At 38.0% G+C, this 14,386-nt stretch overlaps 2 protein-coding genes across 6 annotated transcripts in view; one reads left to right on the top strand and one right to left on the bottom strand.

The window, feature by feature from the left end:
- Window positions 1–10,909, top strand: part of TANC1 (tetratricopeptide repeat, ankyrin repeat and coiled-coil containing 1) — a 106,046-nt gene extending 95,137 nt beyond the window's left edge. For all 5 annotated transcript variants that reach the window (XM_085304310.1, XM_085304314.1, XM_085304309.1 and 2 more), the window contains 8 exons: window positions 338–471; window positions 1,025–1,148; window positions 1,268–1,443; window positions 2,461–2,593; window positions 3,432–3,523; window positions 5,495–5,641; window positions 7,275–7,375; window positions 8,291–10,909. In XM_085304310.1, coding sequence (XP_085160436.1) covers window positions 338–471; window positions 1,025–1,148; window positions 1,268–1,443; window positions 2,461–2,593; window positions 3,432–3,523; window positions 5,495–5,641; window positions 7,275–7,375; window positions 8,291–9,665 — 2,282 coding nt within the window. In that variant the 3' untranslated portion in view covers window positions 9,666–10,909. The remainder of the gene's footprint in view (window positions 1–337; window positions 472–1,024; window positions 1,149–1,267; window positions 1,444–2,460; window positions 2,594–3,431; window positions 3,524–5,494; window positions 5,642–7,274; window positions 7,376–8,290) is intronic.
- A 189-nt stretch (window positions 10,910–11,098) lies between these two features.
- Window positions 11,099–14,386, bottom strand: part of WDSUB1 (WD repeat, sterile alpha motif and U-box domain containing 1) — a 24,429-nt gene continuing 21,141 nt past the window's right edge. Inside the window, exon 11 of the mRNA XM_085304315.1 lies at window positions 11,099–11,517. Within this exon, the coding sequence (XP_085160441.1) occupies window positions 11,345–11,517 (173 nt within the window). The 3' untranslated portion in view covers window positions 11,099–11,344. The remainder of the gene's footprint in view (window positions 11,518–14,386) is intronic.

Genomic DNA, 14,386 nt, shown 5'->3' with positions numbered 1-14,386 from the left:
TCATGAGAAAATGATTAATGAAGAAGGAACGATATCTAACTCAAAGATAAGCTGGCGAGTTTATCCTAAATTGCCATAAAGATTCCTTTTAACCTACAAGCTGTGTACCTGATGGAGTTGTCATCTTTGAGAATTACTTTTTGCTTACCATAGAACATCTTTGGCTTACTGCCTTAACCCGATTCTGACTTAACCGTTTGGATCTGAAAAGTAATTATGAAAATCTAATGGAGTAGTTAAGTTGAAGAAATTGAGAATTCTGTAACACTAACATGTTTCATGTATCAAAGGATGTGTTAAAACAGCTAAGAGATGTTGATGAAAATGCTTTCTGTAGCCCTGACAGCTGCTGCAGGAAGAGGAAAACTGGAAGTCTGCAAATTACTGCTTGAACATGGAGCTGTTGTGACAAGAGCTAACAGGAGGGGGATTCTGCCACTTTTCTGTGCAGTTCGGCAGGGTCACTGGCAGGTCTGACACATCTTAACAACTGACAAATTAAATGGATTCCTGTGGGAAATGGTCCTTGAGATAAAATAAAATTTCCTCCCATCTCTAGTCCCAAAATAAATTAGCATAAACTTTCTAATATGCGTTTGCATGAACTTTTAAAGGAAAGTGTTCAGAAGCTCGCTGCTTAAGTTATTTTCATTGATGGGAAAGATTTGAGAGTACATTGGCTTTGATTGTAATATATCTTTAGAAAATAACATATTGAATCTATAATACTTTATTTCACAGACCAAGAACAGAGGCAATTTCAGATCCATTATACTGCTTCTGTGGTAAAGGAGGGGGAACCTTAGGGTCAGGAGCCCCTCTCATGCCTGCCAATTTTTATTGGCTTAAGTGCGGCATGACAAGTAGTCTCAAGAGTGGAGTAACTAGGCCCTGAATTGCTAAGACTTGTCAGTGATTGCTTATCTATAAATTGTGCTTTAGTCTGCTTCTGTAAAAGTCTGTGCTATTAGAGCTAAAATCTAAATCTGCTTATTTGTTTTTAAATTGCTATTTCCTCTTTCAGATTGCTAAACTTCTACTAGAGCATGGTTCTGATGTGAATTCAAGTGACAAGCAAGGCAGGACACCACTTATGGTGGCCTCTTGTGAAGGACATTTGAGCACTGTGGAATTTCTGTTCTCGGAAGGTAGGAAATAAATGGTTCTAAGCTGAATAGCTGTATCCTAGACTGCATCTATGCAAGTTAGGTAATTTTACATATTAAACTGGGTATCTTCATAACAAAGTTGATTTTCATTTTTATAGGTGCAACTATTTCATCTCTGGACAAAGAAGGACTGACTGCTTTAAGCTGGGCATGTCTAAAAGGACACAAGGAAGTGGTTCAGTATTTAGTTGAGAAGGGTGCTACAATTGATCAGATGGACAAAAATGGACGAACACCATTGGACTTGGCAGCTTTTTATGGAGATGCTGGTATTGTAAGTAAAGCTGACTAAAAACAAATTGAGCGCATATCAAATCTTCATAATAAAAAACAGAGCTTTAAAAAATACTACCAATGAAAATGCAAAGGAAATATGTGCCGGTATTCAGTATGCTTGTACTGCTAACATTTTGACTGTAGTGAAAGTGTTTACTCAGAAAAGCATTTACTAGATAAGGTTTTAGTACTGAAGTAGTTGTGATGGAAGGGCAGCATTATGTACTGTTGTTCTTTGTAGTGGATGTTTTAAATCTCAGTAAGAACTAACATTTACAGTTCCTCTGTGATGTATGAACTGTAATTAAAAGAAAAGAAAAAAAAAYGTGGAACCTGAAAGTATCTTTTTTTTTCTCTGCCACTGCAAACCCATTAAGGTAGCCTTATAGGCCCCAATTGAGTACCTCAGAGGTACAGAGTCCCCACATGGGAAGGACAGAAAAAGAATAATAATACCAAAAAGGATGAAATGAGAAAAAGGTTTTGCTTCTGTGTCCTAAAGCAGCATTGCTTGTCCTTCACAGATACCTCGTACATTTTGCATGACAGTGACAGAATTGATAGAATTCATTATGCTTTTCATCTTAAAAATCTTAAAAATCAAAAATCATGTTTTAGTGTTAATTATGCAATCTTTATATATGTGGAAATAAAAGGACTCAGAAGCAGATTTATTTTTCTTATTTTGTTGTTAGGTGATTTCAGAAATAAGACAACAGCTCCAGTCCTTTTTTTCAGTCTTGTACCTTTCTCATGCACCACCTTCTTCCGATATTATAAATGTACAAGAATTTAAGGCCTTTTATGGGAAATTCATTTGAATCTGAAAGGGAGAATGCCTGTAAGTAAGATTAAAAGTTTACAATAAGTATTTTAGACCTAGAATCTTCAAAATCCTCAGACTCTGGAGTATGTACGTAGTTCAAGAGAGATTARGTGGTGGCTTAAACATCTCACTGTTCTGGCTGTCCTACCATGGACACTCTTACAAGGCTTGTCCTGTTTCTGTTCACAGGTGCAGTATTTGGTAGAGCAAGGAGCAGTGATTGAGCATGTTGACCACAGTGGCATGCGGCCATTGGACAGAGCTATCGGATGTCGAAATACATCAGTAGTGGTTATGCTACTGAGAAAGGGAGCTAAATTAGGTTAATAAAACCTATCCTATACTTAAAGGAAAGAACTAAATGTCTGTTCTGCTAAAACAGCCGTCAGCTTTGTAAAGTAGATTAAATAAATCTTGACTTGTACAGTAGATTTTGCAGGTAATATAGTTTACAGGTGCCTATTCAAGAGAAATGAATCTCTTCCCTTCTTTTAAGGTCAAATACTTCAGACTCACTTCAGAAGTGAGGAAATACAAGTAATCTTTTTCTGCTCCTTTCTTTAATGTGTGTTCTTGAGGAACCTTTACATTGTTACTCTAACACAATACACTTGCCCAAGAAAATAATGACGACTCTGTTAGTGATCCTTTTTTTTGATACTGTTAATGACTTTGGTGAAAATATTTAAATTAAATTCATTTAATATATATTACAGAATTCTACATTTTTGCAAAGAATTGGTAAAAATGATATGTCCAAATCATGTATCATCAACAGGCAAGTAAATGTTGCAACTGTGTACATGATTACTATTGAATCTACAGTACCTTTAATTCATAATTTAGAATTACTTGATTTCTAAGTTTGATTAAGTAAAGCACCTTACTTAAGACTGTACTTTGCTATGGACTTTCATAATATCTTATACAGACTTCAGACCAGGGTAAAAATGAATCAGACCATTTAATACCTGCTGCTCCCTGTCAGGAGAGAAGAGGGCAAGGGGCAAAAGGAAGTGTGGATATATAGATTAAATTAAACTTGTTCCTTACACATAGAATATCCACTTAAGTGGGATTATGCTTTCCAGTGAAGTTAGGTATCAGAAACGAAGTTTCTCCCCACTTTTTAGAAAACCTTAAAATTTTTTAACTTGCAGGAAATGCAGCTTGGGCAATGGCAACCTCAAAACCTGATATTCTCATCATTCTGCTGCAGAAACTGATGGAAGAGGGAAACTTACTGTACAAAGTAGGTAGATTTCTTTTATTCCTTTCTACTAGGAAAGCACTGTAATTGAACTTCTGTCTGAAGGTAGATTGAGGTTCTTTACATTTCCTTTTCTGTTGTGTACTTGCCCATCATCTCCTGCTGGGAATGGGACCAAGAAACTTTGGGAACTCTGAGAAAGAATGAGCAAAAACTCCTATGCAAAATGAGGAAAAAAAGGATAAGTGCATTTTTTTCTGTTGAGCAAATTTCTTAGTGGACATTTGTAGCACTGTATTTCTTAAGAGCAATTGAGAATGCAGGGTGCTAAGCTGAAACTGTCTTGTTAAAATAAATAAGATAAGTACATTCAGGCATATCCTCTTCAGGATAATGTTCTTTTGCATGCTGTTTAAATATAGATTGAGGAAAGTGTCAGCTCCTTCAATACGTTCTTTTCTCTAGCGATGATACTCAAAGATTGGAAGTATCTTTGTAAAATGTGTGATGTACCTCCTTTATTTCACTGGTGCAACACAGTGCTGAATGTTTTATATGAGCTCATTCAAAGTCTGTTCTAGCTATAAAACTTGGCAACTTGTAGGGTTTTTATAAAGGACATCAAATACATACCACCTTATCTTTTGATTTTTGATCAAATGTCTCTAGTAAATGTTCTGAGATGATATGCCACCCACTGTGTCATCAATTCTTCTTGCTTCAGTTTCTCTACCAGTCAGTCATTAGGTTGGACTCTGCTAAGACTCTGAGATCACAGATGAAGATGACAGGGCTCAGTATTAATATGGTTTACAATTTGTTAATGGAGGTCRAATTCCCAGCTGGAATCTGTCTTTAAGACCATTTAGTTTTATTATAGTAATTTTAATGAACTGATGAGAGCTTATAGTATGTTTACATTTAGCTTGTTAAACTTTTTCCAGGACACTTTGATTTATTCTTTTGCCGAAGTGTGATAAATGGGAAGTTATTTTGCAGACTAACACATATTTGAGTATGTTCACAGCATGTAAGAACTACTTTTCAGCTCTTGAGCTGAATAAAATAAACTTTTAACATTTTACATGCCAGTTTCAACAGTAAATTGTGACCACTTTGAATTTTAAAAGTAATAAAAAACCCTGACGTTTATGAAAACAGAAGAACTGCAACATGCAGTTTTCTTTTAATGTTAGAATATCCATAAAGAGAAAAATTTCTTCAGCTGTCAACTAAAAGAACTGGTGATCTTTTCACACTAGGAAGGTTTCAGTGGTTTTAGCAAACCTGTCTCATATCTTCAGCTAATCATAGAGGTGTTCTCCAGACACCTTTTGGAGAATCTGAGTATTTCTAGTGCAACTGTTAATCATTAGAGTAGTTCTGAGGGACAGGTTAGCTTTACTTTCAACCTCAGTTAAGCAGTAGGAGAGTGACATCTTACTGCTTTAAATTCTACCTTCTGCCAAGCAGCTCACGATAGCTGAGAGTACCTGGACTGCATGTCTGCATGTTGCGCTGGCTCTTTCTCCCCAGCTCCAGAGCTTATTTGGCAGTAGCACTAGTTTTACCCTGTTCCTCATTAAGAACATGCTCTGATAATACCACCTAGCCATTAGAGGTTTGATGGTTTACATCTTCAATTATTTGGCTGCTCTTTTTAAAAAACGTAAAAATAAAATTAAGAATTGTATCATCATACAGTCTTCATACCTGAAGAGGGATTGTTCTGGTCCCAGTAGTATGTATTAATGTAAATGCTATTCTGATAAAACACCATTAAAAGTATGAATTTGCAAAACAAACACAAGCTCCAGTTAACTCAGAAAGTCTCATTTTGCCTGCGTGTAAGTGTAATACATGTGTATGTACACAAACACACACACAGAATCTCACTGTGTGTTTTTTACTTGAAGAGCACCTTTTGGCAGATGTCAACTACATAATGTGCTTTTTTGCAGCAGTATTGTGAGAGTTTCTGAAAAAAAAATCTCTTGTTCCCTAAATTTGTAGAAAGGTAAGATGAAGGAAGCAGCCCAGCGCTATCAGTATGCCTTGAGGAAGTTTCCAAGGGAAGGATTTGGAGAAGAAATGAAAGCTTTCAATGAGCTGAGAGTTTCATTATACTTAAATTTGTCACGATGTCGCCGAAAAACAAATGTAAGCTCTTATTTTTAATCTATTCCTTCTCTGGCCTTGGGAATCTTAACACTTCTTTTCTCCTGCTTTACTGAGAGCTTGTGTGACATGCTACTATCACCATGCTCCAGTGACTCAATTCTCCTGATGAGCTCAAAGGGCAGAAAAGGGATGTGCAAAATCCTCCAAAGGGTTAACATCAAGGGAAAGACTTGCATATGGCCAAAGTATTAGGTACTTCTTGTGTGTCAGTTGGTCTTTGTGGGTCACTGCATGCATGAAATACTAGGGTTTCTTTCTTACCAGCATTGCTACTTAGACGTTTATTTTGGCTCTCACTGGACTTCCTTTGACTTCTGGTTTTTGAGCTTTGCTGTGTCGACACATGGGAAAAGTTCATGAGATAAGAGCATGTTGCTGTGGAGGAACTATTGTGGCTTCTCCTATGTAAACTAGTTATTTTGGAATATCAGACTGCTATACGTTTTCTGTACTTTCAAGTTAAAATACCAGATTAATTGGAACACCCACCACCTTTGGTTAACAAACATCATAACTTAGCAGCTGAGCTATCTTGTTTATGCTTCATATATTTGGATTAACTGAGAGTAGGGTTTGACTGGTTGGGTTTTTATCTTTACCACTGCATCAGATGCCTGTTAAGAACCTGACTGACAATTAAAGCAAATCCTCTGATTTTCTGAGTGTATACCCTACATTATTCCTTCCCAAATACTTCTGCTGCATAGCTGGACAGCAGCCATTCCGCATTATTCCACTGTTTTTCAGTTGCATCAAACCGACAACTGAAAGTCACTCTGAACAGTTTGCGTATGTGTGCATGTGTGTGTGTTTCTCATCATATCCCACCAATAAGTTCCCATTTAGCTTTTGCTAATTCTGAAGCGCATCACCTCAAATCTGAAGCTGAAGTTCACCACATTAGTACTCTTGGACCTTTTCTTGGTCTTTTCCTAATGATGTTTTTAAACATCCTGCACAAGTATGGATACCCTTCTGTATCATGAGCACCATGTGCTGTGCATGAGTATTAAGACTTCCTTCTGTTTTCATCTTTCCCATAGCCATTATTGTCCCATTTCAATCCTAACTGTTACTTCCAGTCTTTGGTTTAACCAACAATTTATTAAATTCTTATTCCTCATTCTTGTCAAATGAAGACTGAGTACATTAGATCTAGGGCAATTCTTGTCTAAAGATATCACATATCAAAGAAAGCTCTGACCTATTCCAACTCACATCATAATTTGTTCTGTTTTCACTGCACTTTTAGGTTTTTAACTGGTATTTTTCTCAAAGCACATTCTAAATAAAGCTTTGCTATTTGAGGTGGCAATTTATCCTGTCTGACATGCAGTCTCTTCCAGCATTTTAACAGCTTTGGCTTTAGATCTTACCTACGTTGTTTTTTAGCTACATTGGATTCAGTTCCCTTTAGACATGACAGAAAAGGTTAGCAAGATGAAGTCCATTCTGCCTTTCTGAAAAACATCTGCTTTTCCTAACTGATAAATGTGACTTTCTAGACTGGATGAGCTTTTGCTTAACACTTCTGAAGCAGCAGCATCAATAAAGAACATGCAGTTTTCTTTTAATGTCACTGTATAATGAATATATTTGTTTAAATGATTAGGACTTTGGTATGGCTGAAGAGTTTGCTTCCAAAGCATTGGATCTGAAACCCAAGTCTTACGAAGCCTATTATGCTAGAGCAAGAGCCAAGAGAAACAGCAGGTACTGTTTGTTTCTGTCCATTTCCACACAGATTTTTTACTTTGTAACACTTTCAGTAATGTTTTCCTTTAGGTGAACAGTGTTGCAGTTAGAAACTGCACAGGGAAGCATCTTTATATCTGTGTTAGGTCTTAATGCTAGTCAAAACCGACCAGGCACAAACAAAAAGCAATACTGAATACTAATTAGCATTGCTAATTATTAGGGAGTACAGAAAGTGACAAACTGATAGGAGGAGGAATGTGTTATATGTAAGAGTGGATAGGAGTGATAATCCACCTGAAACAGAATTTTGTTAGTGTGCCACTGAACTCTAGTGCTGCATTATTTACCATCAAGAATAACTGGGTGTTTTTATAGTACAGGACTAGCTGTTAAATCATCTGCTGCTTAAGATGAAAAAAGGGGAGAGAAGAGTAACGGTTTCTTCTTAAAACTGGAATAGAATGGATTTCAGGAAGGTCCTTATTGTGAAGATAACCATAAAGGGCTCATGAGACAAAGCTTACGGTTATAGTGCTACCAGCCCACTTGGGCTGGCTTCTTGAAGAACCTGCTGGGATACACAGGGAAGTTTCAAGACCAGGTCAGTGCTTCCACTGTAGGAAGGAGCTTCCTGGGATGGAGGACATCTGACTCTCCTTCTCAGGACATCCAGCAGGAAATGAAAAATGTAGAACACTGTTTTGAGAGTGGTAGAGTTGTATCTGTAGTAGGCAATGCTAAGCCTCCACTTGCCCCAAGTTTTTATTATTAAAGTTGACCCTTGCCTTCTTCCCCTTCTGTTCCCTCTCCCTCTCTCTCCCCCCTTCCCTTCTCCCTCTCTCTCCCCTCTTCCCTTCTCCCTCCCCCTCTCTCCCCTTCCCTTCTCCCTCTCTCCCTTCTCTCTCTCCCCCCTTCTCTTCTTTCCCACAGAAAGCTACTTGCTGCTCTTGCTGACTTACATGAAGCCATGAAGCTGTGTCCTAACAACCAAGAGATAAAACGTCTCCTGGCTCGAGTAGAAGAAGAATGCAAACAGTTCCAGAGAGCACAGCAACAGAAGCGTCAATCTCCGCAGCCAGTACAGCAAAGTAACACCTCTGAAAATGAGGAGGAGGGCATTATACAAGATGTGAATGATAATTCTAATGTTCAAGAGAGGGCAGAAGAAACGTCACACTGTGGTGAATCTGTTTCTTCGCCACAAAGGCTGCAACATGCCTTGGCTGCCTCCTCATACAGCAGGACCATTCAGGAAGGTGTTCAGCAGAAAACTAGACCTGTGTCCCCTCAAAGCAGAACGGGCAATAAATACCTGAGAGAGCCAGGCTTGATCATGCAACCAACAAAGCAGGCACAGATTGTAAAAACTAATCAGCACCTGAGCTCCGTTCAGCCTGGATCAAAACCAGGAAGCAGTCAAAGCAATACAAAGACACAATCATCTTTTCAGCATCTTTCCCAAAGTCCTTTGTCAGGACGACACTCTGAAAATCTTACTGGCAATAAAATTCAGTATTTGGATGGGACAAGCACATTTTCATCTGGAAGTGTTTCCAATGGTGCTAGCTCTGGTCTGTACAATGAGACATGTAAGTCCAGCCAGTGTTCCCACTCACAGCATTATGAGAATCTSTCTTGTCATTGTTCCGCAACTAAGTCTAAAGCTGCTGGCAGGTTAACAGACTCTACTCGGATGAATTTCGGTGAAGCAACACAACAAGTCCCTGTAACCAGTGGTGTCTCTTCTGGTTCTCAGTCCAACAGTATGATTCTTGCCAGTTCAACTAGCAACTTAAGTTCAGCAGGTAGTTTTACAGATACCATAAAGGGGTTAGGGCCAGATGTTCGAACAAAGGAGAATAAAGTAAATCAAGTTCAGGGTTCTACTGCTGAACACAGACCTCGTAACACCCCATTTATGGGAATCATGGATAAGACTGCAAGGTTTCAGCAGCAAAGTAACCAATCCAGTCGCACTTGGCATTCTCAGGCATCAGAAGGATTAACAAATGCTGGTTCTGGGGGCAGTCAGCCCTCAAATTTTGAGCATTACTCAGTCAAACACTATCAGACTAAAACTTCCTCTACTGCTGCTGCCCCAGGAGACAGCATCCAAGTTAAAGAACTTGAAGAACCGAAGTGCCAAGCATCTGCCCACTGTCAAGACAGCAGAGCACCTAAACAAGCTTCCCATTTATACCTGGACTCTGTACCAAAACAACAATCTCACATCAGTAACGAAGGCCATCCAAGTCCTGTGACAGCTACAAAACCAAAGCGATCATTTATTGAATCCAATGTATAAATGTCATTTTGAACAATACATGGCTGTAAAACCTTAACATCAGACATCGTAACATCAGCTGGAGTATTGCTTCTATGTAAAATACTGATTGGCTGGCCTCTTCTGCCTTTGAGTAAGCAGTTCATATTGGCCAGTATTTAATGGGATACAACCACTTTAAGCTGTTCATAACATCCCAGGTCAGTCATAGTTACTGGAATAGCAAATCTGTGTAGAGTCAGCAATCCACCAAACTGGGACCTCAAGCGAGGACAGTCTTTCGATTTTATTCTTAATATATGACTCTTCTTACATAGTTTTAATCTTGGCTTTTGGTTGTATTACATCTCATCACTTGCATAATAATTGTGCCTCTATAATGCTAAGTGCTTGGTTCTCCAAATAGTGTTAAGAAAAAAAAAATCTATATCTATCTATCTATCTGCTGCATAACATACAGATCTGTATATGTATGGGTTTTTTAGAATCAAAGATAGTATTTTATCACTTTTCTAATGGGATCTAATTTGGGTTGCATGATGTACATTTAGGAACCATAAATAATTTGTGTATGAGTAAACTATAAGCAGCCATGTTTTGACATGTAAATATAACTTTTTAGTAACTAGAAGAAATCAAGTAAAACAAACAAACAGTGACATTTGCATGTGTATTGCAAGGCTTTGACCATATTGGTTATTGCACTGAATAACACAATATTATGGCATGTTAACAGTAACTGCACTTTATATGTTTATCTACTCACCTTTGGGTGCTACCTTAAAGGAAAGTATGTTTTTTCATGGAAAAAGGTACAGGAATGAAATGCTTAAAGTGTTTGTATAGGACATCCAAGGAATTGATGGAGTGAGAATGAAAGTTTGAGGAAAAGTGTATGTGCAGTTGTTTTATAGGATGAAGTTGTGAATTTTTTTCAGAGGAAAAAAGGGTTTATATTTGCAAGACTGTTCTGAAATAAACAGGTGTAGTGACATTCCTATGAGTGTAATCAGGTTGGGGTGATCAACTTGACATATTCAGTCACTTTTCAATACTTGCTTGTGTACAATGTTGTGCATACATTGTAAACCAGCCTAAAGCCATTCTTAAAAGTTCCTTGTTGAGTTTGCATTATTCTGCTTTAGCTTATTTATTGTTTACTGTTTCTTTGATATTTTGTACAAGTCTTATTATTCTTGTCCTGTAGTTCTGTTTTTGCACAGCTACTGTATTTTTTTCCATACAAAATAAAGATTATTAATACAGCTGTGGGATGAGGTGCACTCTGACAGTTATAGGAAAAATTCTCTCTGACCTTTTCTAACTGCATGTTTAGTAATAGGGAGAAAAAAAGAGGACAGTTTTGTTTTTTAAATGGGAATAAGGATTACATACTTTAATATTTCTTAACTTCTGAAAGATTATCTTTGCAAACAAGCCTTAAAACTCATAAATGCAGGAAAAAAAATTAAGAGAACTTTATTTTGAAAACTTACTCTGAATTTGAACACGATTTCTGAAATATTGTGCAGTAAAGGTCTTTTGGTGGCACAAAAGGTAATGTTCTTTTTAACATAAACATTTAAATGACAGTCACAGGTTAGAACAGAAACTTAGAGGTTTTTTTTCCAGTAGTTTCCAATAGTTATTTCCTTTAGCTACTTACAGCTTCATTTCAATGAACTGTAATAACTTCAAAGCTAAGTGGTTGCATTGTGTTTCTGCTGAGTCTCTAGCCAGCGACTGATAGCCATTTTCAGAGTCCTGTTGGGTGTAAGCAGAAGAGAGTGGAGGGGGAGATTTGTCATGGGACTAGATCGTCTTTTATTGTTGATCCAATTTTCCATTGCATCCTTTTCATAGGAATAGCCATCTACAAAGAAAAGCATTATCAAACAGCTTAAGTTACAAATGCTTGGGCACTATTTCACTGTACTTATTTTTCTCCTGTGCCCTAACAAGAGCCTGTCTTTTCCTCATGGCCTTTTCCACAGCAGTGTACAAAAACTGGTGGAAGATCATGCATCAGCTAAGTATTTTTTTGTTTCAATTTTTTTTCAGATTACATGCTTACATGTATTCCAATAAAACTTAATACTTACGGGTATAAAGATCAAAATTTGGTTCAAATTCTGAAGCTACTGTATTCCACAAACTGGCTAGGACAAGCTGTTTTAGAAATCATTGTAAACTTATTAATCAGTTGAAGCTGCCAGATTTCATTTATGACTCTAACAGAGCATACTGGTAAATGAAAAATTCTTCTACAAGGTAAAGGTTAACAACTCTGGCCTAATCTTTCTTTAAAGAGCCAGGCATGGCTGTAGCTGTTTCATGATACACTTACTTAGTGAAGCATTTTGGGCTGCAGTGCCCAAATTCTTGCAGTAAGTACACTGGTGGGGGCAAGAAGAGCCAGCAGACACAGAGAGTTAAGTTTTAGATCTCTTTGGAAAAGTTTTCTCTGTATGCTTATATTTTGCTAATGTAGTGATATCAGGTGCAGTGTAATTTTTTTTTTCCCTCCCACAGGTGTTACCAAAAGAACCCTCTGGCAATAGCCCTTGGCTACAGCAGTGTTTTCTCAAAGGCCTCTCTGATGGGGTCGTGTGTTTCAGCCACAACAGCATACAAATGTCTAAGTAACTTACACTGCTGTGAAGTGGCAAACATACATGAAGCCTAACGTCCCCACGTGGAGTCCTCCTGTCTCTTCCTCTCTGGTTAAGCAGCTAGATGCTGTTCAGGTCCCCAGGTCACAAACAGGTATCGCGTGCACACTTGCGTGTGTGCAGGCATCCACGTCGCACTGCCTTAGGCAGGTCACTGCAACAGGACAGCCCTAGCCACAGGGACTGCTGAGCACGAGTAGCCTAACGTGGGTGAGCGTTGGGCAAGGAGGGGTATATTTGAAGAAAAATTCATGGAGGCATCAAGTTTCCTGTAAATGCAGTTGCTTAGACCTATTGAGGTCAAATGTGTTCTACAGAAATAAACACAAAATAGTTTAAAGGTCATCTACACTAGCCTGAGCCTCAACAAGCATTTGCAAGTATTCCCACACCTGCCCTTTAAAAGCTAGCATTAAGGCTTTCAGGAAAGTACCAAAGTGTTTGCTAGTTATGGACAGTGTGAGCTCAAAGAAGAGGAAAGAGAAAGGGCACTGAACCATTACAGTATCATCACATGTACAGTTGAGTGGTAATATAATCACTTACAAATGAATTACTGACCAAAGGCCACACAGAAAAAAAATARAATTTTTAAAAATTTCAAAAACTATACCAGCATGCATAATTAGCCCCTTGCTATTAAAAGTATTGAACATACTTGGTTAATAAAGCTATTAGCTTAACACAATGTTTAAAAGAAAACAAAAACTTTTTTCTTTCTTTAAATAACTGGACCCTCAAGTGAAAAATATCATTACTAAAAAAATTATTCAAGAGAAATTAAACTTTACTTCCAGCAAAGCTAAAACAAAAAAAGGGGGGGGGNAAAAAAAAAAAAAAAAGAAAGAAAAGAAAGAAACCCCTTCAATATGCACAGCTCGATCTAATTTCACATTTGTGACCTGTATGGAAACAAATTATGCAAGTATTCAAAAATTTTTTTCAGTTTATATGATAGAGCATGCAAGCTAAAAGAGCGTGAACACTAAGCTTAACCGCTCAGCTGGCTGGCAAATCCCCACAGCCCTGAGCTGGTGGCTTTGGCGCCGCGCACACTGTATCGAGGGTTGCGCCGCGCCATGGGTGCCTGGGCCACCTGTGCTCAGCTAACCCAAAACCAGCTCAGAACCTGAACACGTAAATGGAGAATTAAGGAGCACTTTTTTTTTTTTTTTTTTTTTTTTTTTTTTTTTTCCCCTCACTTAGCCAAGTTTTAGCACAATCATGCAGGACCTCCTCTAACTGAGGGACTATGAACTTGAGCCTTCACCACCACCCCAACCTAACCCAGGACTCCAGTACAGCTTTTTAAGCCTTTCTATCCATGATCTGCAAAAGTCCCCATGTTGCTGAAGTCAGCTGTGTTCCACCAGAAGAACTTCAGTTTTACACTGCTGGGCAGTGAGGTATCTAATGCGTACTATTTTTTTCAATTAGTATGAAGTTTCCAACCACAAAATTGTACATTCCTTTACCAGTCTTGCCACAAACCACCAGCTTTTCTCTCGCTACATTCTCTAGCACTTCTATTATTAATCAATCGTCTTTAAACTTCTCTGAAAGTAAAGTGGCATGAGGAATGCCCAGTGCCTGCCTAACCTGTATTCTAAAAGCACAGGAATTGCATTGGGGGGGGGGGGATAAACAACTGTACCCTGTTATGTTTCAAGACAGCACTGTGACTCGCTGACACTGAAGGAAACACAGTCACGGGTTACTCGTTAGTAACTACTATAAATATGTACACTGAACCCTGTTATTTGAAAAGGTTGACCGTTTCCCTTTTCAGGTCTATTTGATTAGTAATTACACACATGAATAGTCACAGGCAATATTTTATAGCTTTTTATTAAAATGACCTGGTTCTAAAAACTTTATCCTTTTTTTTTTCAAAAGGATATGAAAAAGGATTAAAAAAATCTATCAGAGGCTCAAGCCCTTTCAAGTACAGGGCTTGTCACTCTAGAAGTTAGTACCTGCAAATGTTTTTTGTATTTTCAGTGTTTTAACTCTCTGAAGTTTGGCCTGCTATCTTGAAACTTTATGGCGTTATTCACTGATGAGCATCAA

This window comes from Rhea americana, unplaced genomic scaffold (assembly GCF_003343005.1).
Source record: "Rhea americana isolate MKP2758 unplaced genomic scaffold, rheAme1 scaffold_206, whole genome shotgun sequence".
In the NCBI taxonomy this organism is placed as follows: domain Eukaryota; kingdom Metazoa; phylum Chordata; class Aves; order Rheiformes; family Rheidae; genus Rhea; species Rhea americana.
This window is presented reverse-complemented; position numbering and strand designations above follow the sequence as displayed.